At 34.1% G+C, this 15,501-nt stretch overlaps 1 protein-coding gene across 5 annotated transcripts in view; it reads left to right on the top strand.

Annotated features, from left to right (window-relative positions):
- Positions 1-15,501, top strand: part of pum (pumilio) — an 888,766-nt gene that overhangs the window by 831,366 nt on the left and 41,899 nt on the right. For all 5 annotated transcript variants that reach the window (XM_069833260.1, XM_069833261.1, XM_069833257.1 and 2 more), the window contains one exon: positions 7,844-7,943. In XM_069833260.1, the coding sequence (XP_069689361.1) occupies positions 7,844-7,943 (100 nt within the window). The remainder of the gene's footprint in view (positions 1-7,843; positions 7,944-15,501) is intronic.

Genomic DNA, 15,501 nt, shown 5'->3' with positions numbered 1-15,501 from the left:
GGAACTTTTAGCGAACTACGAACATCTCAAGATGAATTTTAAAAATGGTAAAGACGAGATTACTAAAAAAGCAGGATGGCGTGATGATATGGAATTTCTATTTCATTTAACTCGAGTTTTCCGCTTTTTTTTTTTTTTAAGAAACTGGAAGAGTTACACAAGTGAAGTTTCAGAAAATACTTAATTTAAGTAATACAAGATGGAATTCCCGAGCAATACTTGCTCTTTTGCCATTTATTCTTATACCAGAGAGAAGAGACTCGCTACTTGAATTTCTTTTCGTCTATTACAGATGGGCGAACCATTGGTTTGCTGATCAAATGTACAGTGCAACTGAATATCAGAAGCTTTGTAGCTGCTTGCAGGTTCATGAAAAGGCATTGAAGTCTGTGAAAAAGGTTTGGAATCAAGAACTACTGAGACTGGAAATTTCCAGAACAAGTCGGTGTGCAGAACGGGCAATCAAGTGCTTTCAATATCATTATGACGTCTGTAAAAAGGAGAAACTTCAACTTAGATTTATTTTGTCTAACAAAACATAGTTGTATTATTCTGTAAATGACAATGTTTTTTTGTTATATAGCTATTCGTACATGTACAGTAGAATTCATATGAGAGTTTGTAATTTTGTATGTTTTTTTTTTTAATTATGCTATGCTATGCAATGCAATAAACTGTGCTTTCAGTAAACAGTGCTTCAAAAACTGAATACGTACTATACAGTTATATCATTAGAATTGAAAAATAACGCTTTTAAAACATTTTGATTTTCTTACCCTACAAGCTTATACGGTAATATTGAATTTTCGGTTTGGGGTAAACTTTATCACAAACTCAACCAAATTAACATCTTTTTTCATTACTTATGAGCAAAAGTTCACCGATTTATGATACAGAAACATGGGGTTACAAAAAAGTCATAACGCTAGTGTACACACTATGTTATTCATACAGCTTTAAGTCGTGTGAATAATTCGGTCTACGAATGAGCTAGGGACATCATGTTTGACCCGTAACAAGTGTCATTGCATCCTCTTCTAGACTATACCCCTGTTATATTCCGCAAGTGGTAATAATTGTAAGGCTGAGTCTTAACAAGAGAATAAAATCCTAGCCACACTGCTCTTCTGGCCGTCTTAGCACGGAGGCTAGGTGTTTGAGATCTTGTGTCGAACATTTTACTCTCCCATTAAGACCCAGCCTTACGGTGTGTAGTAATTGATTATACGGCGCAATACACGTACGTTGCAGATACAAAATAGTGACTTTGTCATTTTTTAAATCCTATGCCTTTCAGTTCGATGTTACAATTTAAAAAAAAAATGTTATGTCTCTTTGACGACAAATTGAAAGTGAAATATTCTCTGTAAATGTTGTTTTAAGTTTATGACATGTGTTTGTATGTTTGCTGACTGAACTGTAGGTTACCCGATAGTTTTAATGTTTCACAGTTTTATTTAATATCTTTGGTATTACTCCATTTCTTTCTAGAAACTAAGGTGATAACTATAATTATTTAGAATTTATTATCTTCCAAATTCGTTTTATCTTCACTTCTGGAAGGGTATACTTCGTTGTTTTTAATTATTTTTGTGCTGAATATTTTAATATACGTACACGTATCATTATACCAAAAGAATCTGTCAAACTTGGAATTGTGTGTACACCCAAGAGTCATGTTTCGTGAGTTAAATTTACTTTGCAGAATTTATGTTATATATTTCTGAAATTGTGTCACTTGTTCTTTTGCTTTTCTATGTTTCCGTTCGTCAGGTGCCTAGGTATTTTTATGTCTCATCCGAAGTCGCATTTTAAGCAATACCCTAATCTACCATTTTTTTCGTCTCTTTCGGCATATTTCATTATACGATTTATTTGTAGTCGCCTGACTACATGGTCTTACAGCGATTATGTACGGTTAAAGCCCATTAAACTGCTATGCATTAACCGGTACATGAATATTGTATTACAGAGTACGATAGTTTGTCATAAGATATGTGTATGGTTTTTAAATATTTAATTAATTATGATATTGGAATTACCGTCTCTCACAATATTTGACACTTGTGGGGATATTTTTATCATTTTCCTTTATTTGTCGTCAGAGTAGTACCCTCGGGGAAGATATACTTGGTGGTAAGGCTGGTTTGCATGTGGTACATTCTGGGGCTGATTCTTTGAGCCGAAGTATACTCTGGTATCATTTATGTTTGGTATTAAATTTTGACCAGGTATGTCGCGCTGAAATTCACACGTATTTTCGTAAAAAATAAATCAAATTCAGTTCGTTATATTACCTTTAAAGCGTTCACTCTGTTTTATGCATTCCCTGTGTGAACAGATTTTCTGGCATGTATACATTTTCGCTTCATTTTTATTAATGTCAATCCGCCTTTATCCAATAATTCAGATCATCATGGATTTATAATTATTTTATGAATTCACAAGAGACTAGTAGACGGCCTCATTGGGATCGTCATCGTTTTCTGTCACATTTGTCCTTCCACCCCCCCCCCCCATCGTAATGATGAGAAATCTATTATTCAAACAAATATTGTATACGTACCAAGTCCGACATATATAAACGTTATTGCCTTTTGTTCAATTTGAAATTAGGCTATAATGGTAATATTTATTTCAACGGCTTCTTTATTTCTTGTGACTTTCATTCAAGTGTTTTAAATTTTCCAAACTTTACATTCTTATTTTTATTATTGTGTTTTTAAATGTCTAGTGCTCTAATGGACATACTTAAGGGCATTTAAACGCGCTCTGGTTCAAATTTGTCGGCCTCCTATTTTAGTTCATATTTGGGAAGTAAGCTAGTGCTGAAAAATCAAATGCCACCTGAATTACATTTTTGAAGTCCGAGACTTGTTCACGATTCACGTAACCAGCTGACTGTCAGGAATACAGAAGCATAGGGCGGTATACTGGAGCAGACAACTGGTTATGAATAACAGAGTGCATTTTCATTATAAACACTCGATTTCCCAAGTTAAGTTCTGTATTCTCAGCAAGAGTCCTTGTGTAATCTGTTATCCTGCGAGCATATATTTTGTATTGTCTAAGGAAATAGATATTCAGAGGCTGGATATATTTAGTTTTTTAGGTGGAATGATCGTACATTCTATGTCCTAGCTTTGCAATGATTCATTTATTAAGGCTGCGTCTTGTGCGCATTCAATGACTTACAGAACAATGTACACTTTTGATTAGCTACAATATTTTCAGACAGAACGTTGGAGAAAAATGTTCTTAAATGGGCTTTAGACATTTTATCACTCGCACTAGCTTCTAGGCTAGTGCTATGCTTACGGGTAAGGTGTCCCATCCCCTTAACTTGTGCAGTGCTCTCCCCACCCCTCAACGTTTACAGTGCTCTAACAGACAAACCACACATTACACAAACGAATGCTTTTGGGAGCTTTAAAGAGATGTAAAGATGGGCCTGTATAAAAATTGTGGATACGAAATTCCTGTTCGAGCCGAAACCCTTCCTTTGTGGGAGTTATGCCTCACGTTTCGCAGCTGGAGTGAGGGTCTCGACCTACAACCAAGAGTCCCGAGGATTTTATTTCAGACTAACAAACACATTGTCTAGAGCGTTTGTCATTGCACAGCAGCTTTTATTTTATAATTGGAATCGTGGACCAACCAGTGTTGAAATGTAGTAGAAGAATATTGCATCATATAAGAACAATTGTTCGTTGATCTCTCTCTCTCTCGCTCTCTCTCTCTCTCTATATATATATATATATATATATATATATATATATATATAGTTTAAACGGAATCGTTAATTTTTTTTGGTTCATATTTTGTCTCCGTATAAAAGCAGGATTGTCTATATAAATAAGCAGGATGATTAATATGAAAATATACGCGTAGTAACACAGGTATTTCGTCACATTGACGAACAACTTTGTCTTAAATGTATCCAAATCCTGGTTGGGATTAGTTATCTGGTTGATTTTTTTTTTCCCCGGGATTTTCTCTTGACCAATCAAGAGCAAATGCTGGATAACTTTCGGCACTGAACCTTGTACTCATTTCACTGACATTATGACCATCTCAGACATTAGATAACCATCGCAATTGATACAGCGTCGTAAAATAGCCCAAGTAAAAGAAAAATTCAAGGATTGTTGGTCTCTCTCGCGAAAGAAATGGTTGGTGTTGTGCATGAAGCGATAATATCGTTTCGAACTTCTTTCGTTACGAATTGTGTGTACGAAAAAAAAAAAAAAAAACTGATTTTTAGTACAGAGTGAAGCAAAATGGACCACTTATATAACAATTATTCTGATTGATTGGTGAAAAACGCCATATGCTATTTACGTTTTTTTTCTCTCTCCATGCACAGTTGAACAACAGTGTGCTAGCAGATAGAAAAATAATCACGTGAATAGTACAGCAATGTTTTACAACGTTTCAGTCTGTGGTTTTATCTCGTGCTATTATCTGTATCTGTTACTAAAAAGCCTGGGAAATCTGGGAAATACTAATGTTCTTCATTGTGAATGTCACACATTACGCACATTTGCTTAAATCTATATTATTATATTTTCCTATTATAAATATTATAATTTCCTAACCAGTAAGGAGATTGTTACATTAATACATACATAATGTATTACCCATGTAGATATCTGGTGTTGTGCAACGAACCTGCCAGAAGATTGCATAATGGTTGAGATCCACGCTCACCATGAACCATGAGCCATCTACTCTCAGTTGAAAAATAGACAAGGTTAAATTTTTACTAATACACTAATGAGTACCGGTACTCAGCTCTTTCATAGTAGTTGCTGTAAATGTTTTCTGCCGACATTTAGGCATAACTGGTGGTAACTTCATAGAAACAGTGAATTTACATGAATTCTTGGTGGCTTGTGAGGAAAATTCTGCACCAGTGTTGTCACCTAGTTCTTTTAAAATGTGTGTACTGAACTTGCACATGTTGTTCTTCAAATTTCTCCACAATAAAAATCACAAGAGTGTGAAGAAGCTAATAATTCCCCTGCTGAAAGAACCACAATATCCTGAGTGTAGCTCTCCAAATTTATTGTGCCGTAAAGAATTGATCCTATATTTCTATCAACACACTACACTTCACACCACACACCTATTTCCTCTTCATACCTTTTAATTTTGTGCAAACTCATGTGGTCACTGCTTCAGTACCTACCAGTTTTTCTGGAAAGATAATTGCCTCTGATAATGAAACCAGGCCTCAGCAGAAACAGTAATTACCTGATATGGATTCATTTATCCATCATACACAGATTGAAGCGTACATTTACATAACAGTCTACTGAAATGGTTGCTAGGTTGCAGCTGAAGGATTATGATTCTGTAAGGTTTCAGTCCATAGAAGAATGAAACGGGGAGAGCAGTGGTGAATTGTTCAATGGTTGAGCTGTTTGGACTTTTTTCATTGCTAATCTTCGAAACGTGCTACAATTTTGAAAATTAGCAAGGGAAAAAGTCCAAACAGCTCAACCATTGAATCATAGAGTTTTGTTACTGTTGCAAAAAAATATATATATATTGGGGAATAATTAGGCAAATGCTGCAGTCTAGTTTCAGTTTCATTAATTTTCGCTTGTGTTACTACCTATCCTTAATAATTCATAATCACATTATGCTTTCAGCAGCGCTGTGGCTGTGGCAGCACACACCGCTCACCTCCTAACACTCATATGGTCTGTGGATCGACACAATGCACATACATTATTTTGCAAATTAAAATTGTGAACATGCCTAACATTGCTTACCTTTTCAAAGAAGGTGTTGAAATTGTTCTCCTTGTGCGTCTCTATACAGATGTTGTAGCATTGTAACAAATTTTTGTTCACCGTTGCAACTCCGCTTACAAAATGTTGGTAGGTCTTTATATTATTTTATTTTCCAGTTCGTCTAATGTTCGCATATTTTATTTCTACACACTATCTTTTAAAGTGTCCACAAATAAAAATCGCAATGTGTTATGTCTGGGAATCAAGCAGGTCACAACCCTACACTACTTACTCTATCACCAAAGTCATCAGCAGTCACATGCAATGAAGTCCGAGTTGAACTATATGAGCTGTAGCCTGTCTTTGCTGAAATACATGTTGTTCTTCAGTTGAGTGAGGAGAAAACTTGCAAAATGATGGATACGTACCAGATACCATTAATTGTTTCTTAAATAAAAATTATTAAAGTTCTTCTAGTCGCACATTTAGCACAACACCACCTTAGGATCATGTAGCAGACTTTGGTGTATGAGTCTTGGATTTTGTGTTGCCCAGTATCAGTTATTTTGACTTCACTTGGCCATGCATGTGGAAACCACGTTTCCTCACCGAAAAACGCTAATTGCTGGTTTAAATTGCTGACACACGATTGCCAGGTGCAAAACTGTATTCTCTTCTGTGGATCCCTGTTCTCTAAGATGGAAGTTACAACAAATGAAAACTTTATTTCTGTACTAAATCTCTGCACTATGACTCGCATTCACAACCCAAGAGAACTGAACATTACAGAACACGTCTTCTTGACTGCCTTGCCTTGTTTGTAGCTGCACTTGTATACCCATTCGTGGACGCACTCTGACTCTCTGGCTGTGGAACTGTGCTGTTAAAAGTGAGCATGGGTAAAATGATGGCTCTATATTATTATATCTTAAAGATGGCTAAATGATTTTGTAATTTAATGATTTATTTCTATGGCTCTATATATTGTCATATGTATGTTGAACTCGGTGACGCTCAAGAACTGATTGTTAGCAAGTAACTTGTTTTTCGCGAGTATGTGACTTAATATTTCTTCAACTTTTCTTGAAAGTACGATGTAAATATGTTGTATGTATTATGAAAAGTGTGTCCCACGTTTAGTGGGCAGTATGAGTTCGTACCCATAAATGGCCTGTAAGTTGGTTCATTACATTGTTTAAGAATGGCACATCACAGTCATGTCTTATATCTAGGAATTCTATTTTACGGTGAATAAAAATCTTTAATTCTGACATTATTTCACTATATATATATATATATATATATATATATATATATATATATATATAAATTCGGTGTTAAAAAATATGACTCTTTGACTCTCGTCGTGCAAAATTCATTATTGTATATTCCTACAAAGACTATAGAGATTTGTATCATCAAGGGAATCTTAAGATTCTTTGTACATTTTGACAATACAGTTTTCTATCAACATTTATATGTGTAGAGAAATTTGTGTAATGATCTCCCATCTTGTGTGTGAACAATAAAAACTAATAGGAACCATAAAACTTCTAGGTTATTTCTGCTTTATATTTAAGAATAGTCACTTAAATCTGATTTCAATATTAGATTCAAAATTCTATGTTGAAGGGATTTACTATTAAATTCAAAAACTTTGTACAGCTGTACATAAATATCGATTTTTGAGCACTTTCAATTAAAATGTCATAAAATTGTAAAACAATTTCTATTAAAACGCACATTTTGAATAAAAATTTCGCGAGTTTAAACTTAAGATCTTTGATCTGGAAGGGCTTGAAACATGAAATGTTCCCTATTATCGGCAGAAGAACCATGGTTTTGGAAAACTAGTTACCTCTATTTAGATCTGATTTATGTTAAATGAACACATTTTAAAAGAAATATCTTGATCTGAACTAATACTGTACTATTTGTGTTATTTTTGGTTATAACAGAGCATCACAATAGAAAATATGTTTAAGTGGCTGCTAATATTAATATTCAAAATGAGTGAAACGAATATTGAGTAACTTTTAGTCATCAGTACATAATATGTAAAGAACTTGTTTGTAACTTTGTGTATTATTTCTATTTTGCAGCAATTGTTCAGGAGTCAACAGCAGCAACAAGCGACTCCACAGCAAATCCAGCTGCTGCAACAGCAGCAGTATCTCGCCACCCAACAACAGCAACAGCTGGGTGAGTTACTGGCCTACCTCACAGCAAAGTGTATATAGTGGTGTACAGACATTACCCAGGCTCTGTGTCATGATTCATCCCTCTTTCTGTACTTAACTACAGGGGTAATAAACATACAGATAAAATGTAATCCCTTTAATCATGCTGAGCCTTCTCTGCTTCTTATGAAGTTAGATTTAATGCATGTTTTGATGAAGGATTTCATTTGTTACATCTCCTGCCTCTCCGTTATTCCTCTTACTTCGACTCCATGCTACATTATTGCAGGAGTATGGATGGACTCAGATTTTGGTTAGTTTTGTGTTATTAAATTTTAATTTAAGTCAGACTTCGATGTAACAAAAATAAAAAAAGAAGTGGAACAAACTCTAAACCGTATTTTCTTGAATGTAATCTCTTTTATTGTTCTAATGCACATTCAGGGGTACAATTAAAGAAACAGTGAAACCTGCCTTAACGCTCACATTTATCGAATTCTTTGGCAAAGTAGCCTTGTGAATGGCAATTTTTACTATAATTGTAATGTAAATCTGTAATACATATTCGTACTTTCTCGTATAATTTTCGTCAGTCAAGTAAATTCTTTGTATGCCCCTTTGCTTTGCAGTGCCCACATATTCATGTCAGATCTGAGATACCTGGAACTTGCCTACTGTGAATAAATTAATTACATAGGACAGACAAACAAGAAGCATTAATTTTGTTAAAATATTTTGTAAGCATTTTCAATACCACATACCTTATCTCATTAGTGGCACTTTCATGTAACGTTTTGACGTTTTTATCCTGTAAGTCTTCATTATAAACTTTTGTTCGAAGTTTAGTTTCTTGCAACATTTGTGCCTTTTTTCTTTTACTCCTTCATAACATGTGTTTTAGAAAGAAATATTTAAAAAAATAAAAGTTAATTGACTTTAAGGTGGAAAACAAATTGCATTATTTAGTTGTATTTGCAGGATGTTTGCAAGGTTAATTGAAGGTCAGTCTAATTTGTAAAGGGGAACGTAAGTATTCTCATTTCTTGTACAAAAATGGGCCTTTGTATAAACCATTTTTAAATTTATTGCATAGATTCACAGATATTTGAAAGGTAAATATTGATAAAAGTAATTCATACATTTTATGACATCTGAATTTTTATTATAAAAAGAAAAAAAAAACGTAACATTCACTTAGGTACATTATTTGAATAAATGCTTGAAGTGATGCCCTTCTACACCAATGAACTTTTCAGTTCTTTGAAGAAATAGTTATATGTGCGTAAAATAAAATAGCTTCTTTCTCAATAGTCGCACGAGCATTTTGTATGAGCTCGTGATTCTTTCTAGAGGCATTGGTACAGTGAGGTAAACTTTCTCTTTGAGATAACGCCATAATAAAAATCTGTGAATGTAAGGTCAGTCAAGAGATCGAGCTGGCCAATGTAATAGACCTCCGTGTCCTATCCAACAACCATTAGGGTAATTATTATTTAAACATCTCTAGCAATATGTGCACAATGAGTAGGGCATCCATCTTGTTGAAACCACAAGTTCTGCCTTTCTTCTAATGTGCGTGTGCCTGATACCTACCCACTTCACTTGCGTGATTCGGGTTCTGCATACTGCGGATAGATGGCAGGACTGTGACCCATTTTCATGATGCACACCACTTCGGCAGGCTATATTATGCGTGATGTGTATCTGTGAAGAGTTACGTCGTATACTAGGGTGAATGCGTGTGTTCATTTAAGTGTAGTGTAGGAAATGGGTGACGGTGAGGAAGGGGAAACCCGGTGCCAGCAAGTATCCTACTCCTGTCGAATAGCACCAAAGAGGCCGCCAGGCTTAATGTCCCATCTGACAGACGAATCACTATCAACAGTGACATATGCCTTCTCTTCATATGCACTGCGGAGAGTTTTGGGATTTAACCCAGGCATATTAATGCATAATTTAGTGATTAGAAGTTGTGCACTCATTTCTCCTAGTCCCAGGGATTTCTGACCCCGCCAGGAATCGAACCTGGGCTGGCTAGTCTAGAGGCAGATGTGCTACCACAGAGCTAACTCGGCGGACCCTTTCTTCTAATGTTACATCTTTCAACAATAATGGTAACTTTTCAGTTAAAAAATTTGTGTCCATTTTCCTGTTAATGTATCATTGACAAAAAAGAGAGAAAGTTTACCTCAGTGTACCAAGGACTCCAGAAAGCATGCAGGAGCCCATACGAAATGCTTGTGTGACTTTTGAGAGAGAAGTAAGTTTAATTTTATTTTACGCACACATCAATTTCTTCCTCAAAGAATTGGAAAATGCATTGAGATAGGACATCACTTTGAGCATTTATTAAAATAATGTAATGGGATGTTGCATTTTTGTTTTTATAATAAAAATGTAGATGGTTGTGAAGTGTTACGAATTTCCTTTCATCAATTTTTAATTTTAAAATAGCTATGAAACTGTGCACTAAATTGAAAAAAGGTTTATACAAATATGTTTCACTTTTCTATGAAGAATGAGAATAAGAAATAAAAAACTATAGGCTTCCCTTAAAAAAAATAGCTTGACTTCAAATGATCTTGAAAACGTCCTCTAAATAAAAACTAAATAATGCAGTTCCCCTCCCCATAAAGTCAAACATTTCTTTCTAAAATTTGATATAAATAAGACAGTTTACATATGTAAATGTTACTGCACTTCACAATACAATATTATTTAGCAAAATACAATACAAAATAAAGACGAGTATCGATGTTATATTGAACTCATATTTTAATAAACATTTGTGTGTTTGTGTGTGGAATGTGTCTGTTATTTATACATAAACATATTGAAATAATTGTTAATAAATTTTACAGAATCAGTCGGGATAAACTGCATTCCACTGTTTATTTCTATATTAATTCTGTTTTAGTTCATTCATGAATTACACAATTGCTACAAAGTAAATAATCCATGTTTTCAGAAAGTTAGTTGTATAATAGTAGTATAATAATAAACTCTAGCGACTGTAGAGTGGCATTTTTTTCCATGCCTTCAATTTAGGAGTTTTGCACTGTATATTATGACACATTCAGCACAGAATCTTGTTACTATTACATAATTAGACTTTCACACTATGGACTTGAAACTGTGGTGGTGTTGAATGGTATGAAAAGTAAAAGTACCTTATTGAAGTGCAATTGTCATGTTATTCTCGTATGGGATAACACATTTGAAAGGTACAATGTGGTCATGCTGATATGTTACACTATACAAAACTCATCTTATTTAGCGTACATAATTGCTACCATTTGCTATCTTCCAACATGCTATTGCCACTACATATAATTCAGTTTCCAAATTTAAAAGTGGACAATGTAGAACAATCACTATGACTGACCACAGTGCCTTTATATCTTTTTGTTATATTTTCGATAACAAAAGCCATTGATAATGGTCAGGGAATTTTGGAACGGTGAGCAGAAGGTGGTCATCAATAATACGCTTCTAAAAATATTCTTCAAATAATATATCACAACACAATCACGGTTTTATATATATATATATATATATATATATGAATACACTACACAAAACTCATGCTACCATGGCTATCTATCCAACATGCTATTGCCACTACAAATAATTCCGTTTCCAAATTTGAAACTCTTTTTAAATCAGAATTAAGAATGAAGCAATACAGTATAATGCATTAAAAATGTGCCAAATTACAAGCACGATTTTCTCACCATCTAGCGGGAAAAAAAAATATCCACTATTAATAGTCATGTTTGTCTGTCACGTTTCCTGGTTATGATGGGAGTGCAGCATCATAAATGAACTACCTCTCAGCAATAAGTAAAAAGTAATTAGGAACAGTCGGGAGATCACCCAAATGATTTCGATACTGTATCTAAAAAGTTGACGAATTTAAAAAAAAAATGTCTGTCACGAATTCTATATTACAATGTTTTAACAATATAACCAGTAATATAAATAAATGTTAAGAACTTAACAATAATAAAATAAAATCGTAGCACAATTTGGGAAGTTTATTAAAAACCGGGGACAAAAGTATGAATTTGGGAACTGTCCCTAGGAAACAGGGACATCTGTTACCAGTAATCTTAACTTTACCATCATACAAAGCATAAGTAGAAATATTGTGATGCTGTAAAATATTATTTTGAAATTTTCTTGGAAATAGGGCTATATGTTTTCAACATCCCTCATACCAAGAAGTAATCTACTTTTCATGTCACCTGTGTGCATATAGTTATTTCATGTGAATCAAAATATTGCAATTACTGTATTTATTTTTATATGTGGGATTATACCGACAGTCAAAAACGTATTTGGATAAAAATGAGCCTAATCCTTGGAAAAATGAAGTGGTATATATCTCTCCTTAAATTTAATTGTTCTGTACTTCAAAGAGTAGTAAGGCCATGTCTCAAAGCATAAGTTTATACTACATGCTAATGAGTAACAACTAGCTGACTAGACAGCTTTGAACGTGTTTGAACATGTATGCTGGAATCATGGCCTTCTTCATAGACTATTTTTCTAAAAACCATGACATTATGGTATAGCCAGCATAGTACTAAATTAACAAGGCACTGTTCTAATGCAGTTTCATTACGAGTATTATTTTCTCGAAATTTTAATTCTGTGATTATAAACAGTTTCCCAGTGAACAGTTCATGAAACTTGATTCTCAGGTTTATGAACTGAATGGTAGTTTCCTCAGACCCTAAAAAAGAAACATAGAAAGATGTAGAAGTGTAAAAGATGTTCAAAAGATATCTATAAAAATTACGTTTTGCTATCAACAATCGAATATAATATGTGGCAAAGGTAAGGGCCTGAAATATTACAATATTTTTTAAATGTAAAACAGGAATTAACAATTCTGTGTTCCAAGTTAACGTGTTATTCTACATTATACTTAATTTTATTTCCAAAACATCTTCAGATTTAATAAGCCTCAATAATTGCTAATGAGGCATCCATGTTTGTTTAGTGTACAAGTCAACAATCAAGCAAGCAATTTTCGTTTATAGCTAATATGGACTTGATTGCTATGCACTATGTAGCTTTGCATCATAACGTCTGTCGTCACATCCAGCTACTTAGTCAACAGTGTAGTCACTTCAGCTGTAAATGTAGCTTTGAGACACGACATAAGTCACAAATTTAGTTTCAGAATTTTTATTTGTGTTGTATGAAATTAACAAGACAAAGTCTATATGAGAGGAATTGGTCAGAACTACCGCAGTTTAGTAGAGACTTATAAAAATCTTTTAAAATGCCATCTCTTGAAGCATTTACACTCTTTGGAGTATGCGAACAAATGTCCATCATACTGAGTGAGCAGCAGGGGATGAAACTGAGAGAGAAGTTTCCGGTAGCAAGACTGTGCAGGCCATTGTTTTTTTGCCCAATCACCAGAAGTTCTAAATGTTTCAATATAATTTTCTGATTGGATGCTAGTGGGAAACACCGTTGTATGCGAGATATATCTTGTAGGCAACAGAAACCCACACAGAACAACAAAATAGCCGCCATATTTCTTTTGAGATGCGAGCCTGATGACTATTTTATGTGTCATTTGTATGTTTATTTTATTTAATTAAGAAAATAAGTGAAAATTTCATCAGAACGACTAATATTTTATTTATACTTCTGTTGAATTTTTACTTACCTTAATTAAATAACCTAAACACAAAAAAATAATAACATGCATCTTTAACAATCTTTATAATTTGATCATCAATGCCACCAATATCGCGCTAAATTTTCAAATGTTAAGCTTCACAGCCAGACCACCAGGAGCACACCATTTGTTCCCTGCTTCATAACATATGCTGTGCACTTCTATTATTTTGTTGTTCTGTGGTGAGCAGATTGTCTATGAAATGTGAGCATGGCATAAAGTTCACAGGCTGTTAAGTGTATGCTCCCGAATAGTCTACAACAAGATTTCGCAGTTAAACTCGCAATAATGAGTGATTAACAAAATGTTACTTATCTTTATTTTAAAAATATTATGTGCTCATCCATGTCATACAAGGAGATGCTGGAAATGTCTACCTTCATATCCCACACATTTTTTTGCATATTAACATAACCATGTAAATAGAACCAAGCTTCACCTGAAAACAAAATGAGATTAGGATAAATTTCTCTGTCCTGTACTTTACTCAAAAACCATTCACAAAATCTGCTCTTAAGTATTGGATTACCCTGTTTAAGTTCATGCAGCACATTTCTCTTCTTATGGTTTTACCTAAAATAACTTTGTAGCCTCATATAGAAATGTAGGTCCACACCTGTGGAGTAACGGTTAGCACTTCTGGTCGCGAAACCAGGTGACCCAGGTTCGATTCCTGGTCAGGGCAAGTTACCTGGTTGAGGTTTTTTCCGGGGTTTTCCCTCAACCCTATATGAGCAAATGCTGGGTACTTTCGGTGTTGGACCCCAAATTCATTTCACCAGCATTATCACCTTCATCTCATTCAGATGCTAAATAACCTAAGATGTTGATAAAGCATCGTAAAAACCTACTAAAATAAAATAAAAATATAGAAATGTGAAAAATTTCCATTTGCTGAGATCTTTTAATCGAATTTTCCAACCAGTGTCCAGTGTCGAACAGAGTTCCTTCTGTGAGCATTGTCGTGGGAATTTCTCTTGAAATAATTTCCTGACAGCATGAGCACTAGTACGACATATGAACCATAAATGCTCATTGAGGAATGGAATAATTAGGCCTATTATTTTCCATTTCACTTTCGCCTTCCTAGCGGACAGTACCGGTACACAATTACCAACAAACAAGTGCATTTAATATATTCACTCTCCTAAGAGACTAGCTACCTTTATATCCCATTAGGCAGAGCTCTGCTCCACCGGAAGTATTGGTCAAGGCCAAGCTTACCTTCCACTGGAGTTCCACCATGCTCACATTTCACAGTTAATCTGCTCTCTCAGTAGAATATTATTCTACACCTTTTGCGTACTATATGTGATGCTTAATATCTTTTAACATTATTACAACAGTTTATTTTTATATAGATACTAAAACTGTATTAAATGTAACTGCAATATGCTATGAATACCTAACTCATGTGGATTTACTTAGTTAAGGTTGGGATACTTATATGTGAATCTTTAAAAAAGAAAGTTTATTTCTCACTTTTTCTCCGCAGTAAGTTGTTTTCTATAATATATAGTATCTTGTGAGGCAGGCTTCACTGTATAGCAGAGATTAACATATCTTCTTTTGCTTCATATAGCAACTTAACTAATGAAATATTCCACACGATCTTCAATTGCAAATGTTCCTACTTGTTACTATTAAAAACAGTTGTGGGTCAAATTGACTCACCTCAAATATTCAGTTGCTGAGTCATTATTTAGTGATCAGTTCTTAAAAGGTATTATGGTATGCTCACTTTCCAACGTGCATTGTTTAAGGGAATATTAAAATACATAAGCATGTTTATTGTATCGACTGAAATGTACTTATGATTTTAAAAGGAAATTATGAGATTTATTTTTATAATCTAGAGTAAAGTCTGGAATTAAACCAA

This window comes from Periplaneta americana, chromosome 8 (assembly GCF_040183065.1).
Source record: "Periplaneta americana isolate PAMFEO1 chromosome 8, P.americana_PAMFEO1_priV1, whole genome shotgun sequence".
Classification (NCBI taxonomy): domain Eukaryota; kingdom Metazoa; phylum Arthropoda; class Insecta; order Blattodea; family Blattidae; genus Periplaneta; species Periplaneta americana.
The sequence above is the reverse complement of the archived record's forward strand: the minus strand, read 5'-3'. Positions and strand labels throughout refer to the sequence as shown.